Consider the following 9,140-nt stretch of genomic DNA (forward strand, 5'->3'; position numbering starts at 1 on the left):
CATTGCATATCAAAATTGCATTCTCAAAATTTCGTCTAAGAAATGAATTTATTATGCGACTATAGTTGAAAATATACGATAATGATGCAGACTTTTCCTTTTTTTTTTATTTAGATTCTCTCATTAAGATATAAATAATAATTATATTTAATATTAAAAAATTTACATATTATACTTGAATAATCTCAACATTTGTTATATATTTTGTAATATAAATTATTTATTTACATTCATGGGAACATAAGAATTCATATAAATATATACAACTACATACACACACGTGACACATACACGCATTTCTTATTAAAAAGATACTGTATTAGAGTAGCGTTATATTTATAATTGTTAGATTATCTTTGGATTTTAAGGGATCAATTTTTTAACAATGTATGATTAAAATTTAAAAGAAAGAAAATAGGGGAAAAAAATTATATGTTATACAAGTACATTAGATTATCATAAATCCATGAAACTTTGATATAGTATTAAATCACACTAATAAATATAATTGTTTACTTTTTTTTTCCTACTGATTAACCCTTTGACCATGAAATGCTCTAAGTTGATACACTTTACATGAGTTGCGATCGCTGAAGGCGTAATATTATACTTTTTATCAGCAAATCGAAATGAAACATTCTCATTTACAATGTATATTGTTGTTTCACAAATATTCAAGTATTAAAACGCCATAACTTGCATGTTCGGATATATAAGATAGAAAATATCTTTGAATACACATACGCGTTCAAAGAAATTATTCACATTGCAGACATACTAATGTTTGAATGCAAACCGAGTATTGAATTATTCTTGCATTTTGAACTCATTAAGCAGTCTGAAAATTACAAGTGGCCACTAGTCATTGGATTTACTGGCTTATTTGGTGGGAAGAAGCTCTAGAAAAGGTATGACATCTTTCATAGAAGAACACCAGAGAGTGGACAATCAGACATCAACCCTAATACTAGAGGAAATGAGCACTTTTCTGGACGAAGAGTCCTAGACACAACCTGAGATAGAATCAGGAACCCGTAGTAATTCAGTTCTTAATTAGCCTTTACGGAAGTCATCTTAAGCCGAGTCTTATTAGAGAGTAATTTGTTTTGTGCCTTATATGAGGAGTCTTCATGAGATCATGCCCTAATCGGGATCATTTTAATCTTAGATGTGGAACGTACCTCATCAGAGGAGTTATTGGAAATCGTGATCTAATAGGGCACTAAACTTTAAGTGTTATGCGTGCCTCAGCATATGTTAAAGTGTTTCCCTTACGTTTGAATTTGATCTAGTTTTCTTAATCGTCTCACATCGATAGCCTTCGCTGAACGCATATATTCGTCCATAGCAATCAAAGAGTTAATAACGTACTACGTTGTTTATTATGCGTATCATAAAACACTATACCATCCGGTGACATTACGTTGGTATCACGTGAAAATTATTGGACAAATGCCGCCTTAAGATAAAAGAATTTTGAACATAAGTTCGACCGTCAAATTGATAATATGCTGTTTCTCTCAAATATCACATAGACATTAATTTTAAATTTCAGTTGTGAAATATAAAATTGAGAAAACAATTAAAATTTATATACAATAATTATTATTGTATAATACGTGGAGTTAAAAAGTATGTATCATCATAATAATGATGATTCGATAATTAAAAGAAATGTTTCATTTCTAATGGTTTCGATAAACGCTAAAACCAGAAAATTGCCACCGCCTTTCCATATTTGCTCCAATTCCAAATAATTCTTGTTTGAAAACTTGTGGAAATCTTTGCATTAAAACTTCTACTTCATTTGGTTTGATTCCTGGTTCTAATTTTTGTAAATATGACCATAGATAATCCACACTTGCACCAAATGGATGAATATGCAAAAAGGTAGCTATCAAACCTACGTTCATTATAAGAGTATACATTTAATTTTACAGTAATATCGTATAATATAAATGAAAAGAGAGGGAATAATTTTTTACCTATAAGTTTGGCATCTTTTTGTGTAACTTGTACAAAATTAGATGCTAAAATTAATTGTTTAGGTGTTCGAGGTTCTTCACTAATATCATCATCTTTATCAAGAGTTATTATTTCACTCTCTCGAGGTTCTTCTCTTTTGGTGGCATTAAGTTTGACAGTCAAATCTTTTATTTTTTGATCATCTTGTGCTTGTTGCTTTCTAAACTGTAATAGTTGTTCCTGCATACCTTTTAATGTTTGTTGCAACATTTTCATTTGTTTATCTTTTGCATCAATATCTGACTTTGTTTCTGACTTCAATAAATCAACCTGAAAAAATAAATATTTTCATAATATTAAAATGAGCAAAAATGTTGTATACATATGCTTAGAGTTATCTAGTTATAAATAAATACAATTTTACAATTTTTATACCTCATTTTTATATGCTTCCAGCTGACATCTTAAACTATCATTTTCTTCTTTTAAAGATTGCATTTTTTCACTATCATCATTATTATCAGATTGAATACGTGTTTTTTTCCTCTGTGGTTCTTCTTCGCAATCAGAGACATCCATTTCACCTTCCCCTTCCATAAGAGTTTCTTCTAATTGAACTGCTTTAATTTCCTATTATGTCAAAATTATTAAATTGGTAGAAGTTAAAATAAATTAATATTTACACAGAATCATGCATAATATGCTGTTTTTTGGATCAGCACGGGTTGTCATTTTACAAAATAATGACTTTTTTCTAATATGCATTGTTATAATTGACATACAATGCTTGGAACATATAAAAATATAAAGCTACATTTTCTGTAATTCAAAGCTTGCATGATAGTATATTCAATCGATAGAAAATATTAAATGAGTGGGGAGTTTTCTTTTGTTCATTTTGAGAGATTGATATATGTTTGAAGTACAGAAATAAAATATGTATGTATAAGAAATAATATTTTTGAGAGAAAACTCATTTTTAATAACATGAATTCTTCATGAATCCATGCCGGTCATTTAATGATCTATTTCCTGTTACTAAGATCATTAGATCTTGATTACCTGTTATTTCCAATGGGTATTTGCCCTACTTACGTAGCTCAAATTATGCATTACCTTTCTCATTAGCGTTTTTTTCCAACAAAAGTTTAAAATTGTTGCGTGCAGAAAGCATGTGTCTGACCATTTTATGAAGCATTTTCCTTTTTTTTTTTTTTTTATACTTACCTGCATATTCGAAAAATAGTTTTGCAAAATGAGCGTGCTTGGCTTATGATAGGAATCATGCAATTGCACAAATAAGCAATATGTAAAATAATAAATTCTTAATCAAGGTTGCTGTCAATTATTCATAAAAGAAAAATATTGGACACTCTGCTGGTGTGGGAATGCACATACATACCGAAGATTGTTTCTTCCACATTTCGATGTTCTTCCGTTGAGCCTTAGTGAAATGATCCCACACCTTCTTGTGGCTAGCCGCAGTAAAGACACGTTCGATCTGACTGACTGTTGATGACATGGATGTCGCATGTTGCATACAAAAACACAACAAATCTTCTGTTGTACACCTTTTTTCAAACTCTACATTTGTTTTTGGACTATAAATATACTCTCCCTTTCTTCCTCTCTCTCTCTCTCACTCTGTCATTCTCACTTTCTCTTATTTTATATATATACTTGCTTAAATTCTGCAGGTATGTGACCAAATCTGACAAAAGTACTTTTCTAGAATTTTTAAATATTTTAACTATACCTCTAATTCAGCACAATTTATATGTACTTATAGGTATTCTTGATGATAGTCCTTTCAAATTCATATATATCATGCTAAGCTTCAGTCAGTATAGTTTGTAGATGTAAACGACTAATCTTAATAAACACATTTATATTTAATTATATTATTTCTTAATTCCTTTCACACCTTGTACCTCTGCTGCCAATATCTATTTCAAAGTTGATTGGACAAACAGTGCTTATATTCAACAAGAAAATATGCATTATTTGTCATATAATTTATGCCTAATGACTTACAATCTGCGGAGGTTTCCAATGTACAAGACAATTTTAAAATGTATTTGTTTTATCTTAACAAAAAAATAAAAGAAAAAATATATATATTGTTTGAGTATTTATAACATATGCATAGTTATTTACTGTTTATTTTAATTTAATATAAATATATATATAATATTTAAAAAATTTTAAGTAAAGGACATTATAAAAAATAGCAATTTAAAATTGTCCTTACTATGAGAATATAGCCCATCACCCTTAATTCTTAGCATTGGCAAGCATGCAACTTCTCAGTACACTATGTTTCTATTAGATGAACATTATGATGAACTGTGCACATTGGTTATAATTATCAGAGTCTGAATCGAAAGACAGCATTCGTCACCCACCTTATGCACTCCTATTTTCTTTGTCCTCCCTATCAAGTCGTCCCTGAATGTGCATTGACCATAGTAGAAATGATTGTTACTTAATGATGTAATCAAACTTGAATATGTTTTAAAACAAGATTATTATAGAATAATAATTGATTATTTGCGCCTCTTCTAATTTCGATAATATTACCTTGAAATATTTTATACATTTTAAATTATTTTTTGATTTTAAGATATGTATATTTACAATATATATGTTACCATTAAAACATGAAAGCCATTAATTCATAAAATAACCGACTAAACCATAAAATAACTACACTGACCTATCAAAATATGAGATTAAGATTTGATCCGTTTTTAAGTTAGCTTTCGTTTCTACAACAATGCTCATAATTATCTGTTCCTACCTCTTCTTGTACTTTAAAAGCAAATACTCTGTTCTATCAACCTTTACTTTATCACGTTAACTAGACACCTAACGTTATTTCATTTAATATCTAGTTACATTATAAAGAAATTAGTTCAAATATATAACATAATTCTTTTTATATGCTTTCCCTAAAATCCCTAATTATTTCATATAAATACCAAGTTATCTCATAAATTAACTGAATTATACACTTTAACGGTAACATATGTATTTGATTAACTGGAAAAATATGAGACATACCTTTGCTTATACCTGGATAATATACTAAACAAATTTGCTATTTACCACATTATAATGTGTAATATTTGCTTTAATGATAAAAAAAAAGAAGGAAATATATGCTTTCATTATATATCGACCAAATCGTTGTTATAATGATTTGGAATTTGTTGGTAAGATCCAAATTGGATGAGGATAGGAACTCGTTTAGATTTATCACAACAATAAACTTACCAGATAAAGCGACACATGTACGCAGTATACTTCTGCATACAAAGTTAAATGTACAATAGTAGAGACCCACATGACAAAATAAGAAGAAATTATACACGTACACTGTATGAGCAATCCTTGCATTCTGCCTTTCATGACTTCCTTTGCTTTTTGCAGTTCTTCTTCATATGCAGCTTTTTCCGTGAGTAATCGCCGAACGTGAGAATTTGTTGATTGTATCATTGAGTAAAAGGTATTGGCATTGCGTTTTGTACAATCTCCACGCTCGAGCCATGTTACAACAACCTGTAAATAAATAATGAAAAATATAGGATCACACCAATATTTTTATATATGCTTATTTTGTTAGTAATTTTGGGATATAGGACTAAATAATAAAAATATAAAGACTTACTTGTACAGCTTTCATAAAAGTGTCATCCTGTTTGATTTTCTCACATATGTTTGAAGCTTCATGATCTGTATAATGGACAACAGGCGGTGGACTTGATGGTGGACGCTGACGTTCCTTTTCTACTCTCTCTCGATGACGCTGTTCTCGTTGTAATTGCCGTTGCCTGCACTCCCATTCGTATTGATCATCTCTTGCCTATTACACATATTGCACATGTATTATACAACATACAAATATGAAATGAAAATAAATGTAAAATAAAATAATATTATTAACGTACTTGTGCAAAATCTACATGAAGTCTTCCAGTATTAGCTGAATCTCCATTAGAACCTATTCTTACTCTGTAACCAGATAGATAAATAGCAGCGTCGACACTAGCTTCCAAAACAAAACGTATATGACAAAAATTCTTTTTAGATAAACGTAAAGTAGTTATTTCACCACATCGTTCAAATATTTCTTGAATAATTGTCTCTGTCATGTTTTCTGGCAAACCTATGAATATATTAAACTTTAAGAATATATTTAGTGATACATTAAAGAATCAAAAATTTATATCAATAAAAGTTAAAATAATAAGATATAAGATATGTACCTCCAACAAAAATAGTTCTACATCCTGGAGGTCTTTCTCTTGTAGTTGGCGGTGGTGCATTTGGATTTGGCGGAAGCAATGTACAACTTTTGCAATGTATAATGTCCTTAGTACCTTGCGGTGGAGCAGATGGTGGTGGCAATGCGCCAGTCATTATTTGAGCAGCTGTATCTGTCATGATTTGTTCAGGTCCTAATATTGGAGTACCTATCATACCACTATCATGTGGCATTATTCCCATACTCATTGGACCATAACCATGAGCATGACCCATATGTGGACCTAATGTCATTTCACCCATCATTGGACCCATTGGTCCCATTGGCCCCATTCCCATCATAGGATATCCAACACCCATTCCCCAAACTCCTGTTGCCGATTCCATTTGTGGTCCTAAACTAGGTGTGCTGCTTGATGTATTAGATTGCATATCTGCATTATTTGAACTGCTATGACTACTATTGTTACTCGTTGAATTAATATTATTGCTTCTATCTTCTACTCTTCTATCCTCTCTTCGATCTCTTTCATTTCTTTCTTCCCTTCTATCTCGATCTCTTTCCCTTCGTTCATTACGATCACCTCTTGATCTAAACCGAAACACACACACATTAATATTTAAATATATATTTCTTCAAAACAACTTTGAAACGACACGCAACTAACAAAAATAATAAATACCTTCTACTGTTATCTCGATTTTCCCTACCATCGCGACTGTCTCGTTCGCGTCTGTTGTCATTCTTATCATTTCGTCTGTCATTGTTATCTTCTGAACTTTCACGTACAACAGGGGGTTGATTTTTGTTTGTACTGAATTCTAATGGCGAGTCGTTCATTCCAGGAAGAGGTATAGGTGGTGGCAAAGGAGGAAATCCTTGACCAGTAAGTTCCATGAAACTTTGAGGTCCTGTGATTGGTCCTAATGGTCCCATGGGACCCATACCTTATTATAAGAAAAATCAATATTTCTGATTAAAAATACTTTTTCGTGATATTTATTAATATAATAATTATATCATATGCAATAAATAGAATGTGAAGGTGTATAATTATTATAACGAAGAGGTTTACCCATTGGCGACATAGCTGCGGTTGGTACTCCAGGGAAATTATAAGCCATTTTTCCTGATGCGAATTGTGAATATTATAAATAGTTTAAAATATGTCGTAATAAGTATACAATGTACGGCACAATAAAATATTACAGAAATATTTCGATCCCTTGGAACATCATACTCCCGACAAATTCAATATGGCAGAGTATCGATGAACGTTGACAAGATAACCTCTTCTCCATCGTCGTTTTCAAACGAATTTAAGATTTTCTAATTAATCTCTTAGGCATAATGAAAAAAAACAAGTTCACTCGTATTATCGGTCAAAGTGTTATTTTAATTCCTTATAAGAAAAAACATGTTATAAGGTATTATTAGATATCTTTTTAAACATCTAAATCTCATCTAATATTTCAACTCTTTCAATTCCACCATTTTTAATGAACTAAATAAATATCTTCCATATTTAGCGAAATAAAATTAAATCATATATATATATATATATACACGTATATTTTAAATTATTAACTATTTAAATATGTTTCTTTTTTAGGTATCACGAATGGATGAAGTCACCAGAATTGCAATATCTCACTGCATCGGAACCACTAACTTTGGCGGAAGAATATGAAATGCAAAAAGATTGGCTATTGGATGAGAAGAGTAAATTAAATATTATTTTAATAATCAAACAAAATATATAGAAGATATTTATTGTTATTTAATATAAAAAAAATTATTTTAAATATTCTTTTTTTTCAAATCCTCAAAAATTACGTAATTTCATAGATAATAGCAAACAAATGTATACGTAATATAGCAAATTCATCCGCCATTAATTTGAGAAACTCAAACGACAAATTATTATAACATTACGAAATACGTATTGAAACAATTATTTAAATATATGTATATTAAATTTGTATATATTTTCAGAATGTACCTTCATCATTTTAGACAAAACGATTTTCCATTCGACAGGGGATGAAATCGGTATGTTGCAACCTCTAAAACTTATAAAATAAATAATATTTAAAAATTATACATATTAACGATATAATCAGTATACTATTATTAAATAATTTTTGTTTAATTATTACGGTATATATAGCTGCCATGATCGGTGATACTAATTTATTTTTTAACGACATGGAATGTAAACATACAGCGGAAGCTGAAATCATGATAGCAGAAAAAGAAAGCAGAAGTAAAAGAAGAGGGTGGGAAGCCATATTACTTATGCTCCGTTATGGTTTGTATTAATAATTATTATATATAATATTTAATTCGTTAAAAAGAAAGAAAAAGATAAAAAATGTATCTGTAAGATTCGATTTTCATTTACATGAAACTTCTATAGAATGAAAGTCTTATCATAGTAAACCAAGGGTTAGCCCTTAATTACACATGCATTATGTATGTATATTTATGTAATATTGTTTTTTAATTTGTGTATTAAGTTTTTACAAAATATTATATGTGTAGGTATCGATACATTAAATGTACAAAAATATCGAGTGAAAATAATGATTGATAATGAAAGAAGTATAAATATGTTCCGAAAGTTAAATTTTCATGAGGTAATTTATATTTAAATAGAATTCTAAAAAAAATATTTATTGTAAATATCACATAACACTAGCAATATTTTTATAATATCTATTCTATATATTGATTAGGTCGGAAGAAGCGAAATATTTCAAGAAGTTACTATGGAAAATAATATTAATGATGAATGGAAAGATTGGTTGTATTCAGAAACAATAAATTCTGTTACGGACGAATGTTATAATACAGAATAATATAAATTATAATTACGATTACACAGTTATTGTTAATAATAATTTAA

The 9,140-nt window shown here is 29.5% G+C and overlaps 2 protein-coding genes across 2 annotated transcripts in view; one reads left to right on the top strand and one right to left on the bottom strand.

Annotated features, from left to right (window-relative positions):
* Positions 1–198: 198 nt before the first annotated feature.
* Positions 199–7,501, bottom strand: LOC106785122 (ecto-NOX disulfide-thiol exchanger 2). Its single transcript, XM_014745305.1, has 10 exons — positions 7,308–7,501; positions 6,915–7,179; positions 6,234–6,823; positions 5,916–6,133; positions 5,636–5,830; positions 5,343–5,526; positions 3,368–3,474; positions 2,401–2,595; positions 1,986–2,295; positions 199–1,903 (listed from the first exon to the last, which is right to left on the bottom strand). Exons 1-10 carry the CDS (start codon positions 7,354–7,356, stop codon positions 1,686–1,688), a joined length of 2,331 nt encoding a protein of 776 aa, XP_014600791.1. The 5' UTR covers positions 7,357–7,501; the 3' UTR covers positions 199–1,685.
* Positions 7,487–9,140, top strand: part of LOC106785058 — a 3,549-nt gene continuing 1,895 nt past the window's right edge. The window contains exons 1-6 of the mRNA XM_014745200.1: positions 7,487–7,659; positions 7,845–7,954; positions 8,228–8,284; positions 8,403–8,543; positions 8,777–8,871; positions 8,971–9,091. Of these exons, the coding sequence (XP_014600686.1) occupies positions 7,583–7,659; positions 7,845–7,954; positions 8,228–8,284; positions 8,403–8,543; positions 8,777–8,871; positions 8,971–9,091 (601 nt within the window). The 5' untranslated portion in view covers positions 7,487–7,582. The remainder of the gene's footprint in view (positions 7,660–7,844; positions 7,955–8,227; positions 8,285–8,402; positions 8,544–8,776; positions 8,872–8,970; positions 9,092–9,140) is intronic.

This window comes from Polistes canadensis, unplaced genomic scaffold (assembly GCF_001313835.1).
Source record: "Polistes canadensis isolate GaletaPanama2010 unplaced genomic scaffold, ASM131383v1 scaffold_45, whole genome shotgun sequence".
NCBI classification, from domain to species: domain Eukaryota; kingdom Metazoa; phylum Arthropoda; class Insecta; order Hymenoptera; family Vespidae; genus Polistes; species Polistes canadensis.

Coding starts and splice junctions, on each gene's coding strand:
- LOC106785122 (XM_014745305.1), bottom strand. CDS start 7,356: ATGGCTTATAATTTCCCTGGAGTACCAACCGCAGCTATGTCGCCAATG. Junction 6,134..6,233: donor TAGAACTATTTTTGTTGGAG/GTACATATCTTA, acceptor ATATATTCATAG/GTTTGCCAGAAAACATGACA. Junction 2,296..2,400: donor TGGAAGCATATAAAAATGAG/GTATAAAAATTG, acceptor TTATTTTTTCAG/GTTGATTTATTGAAGTCAGA.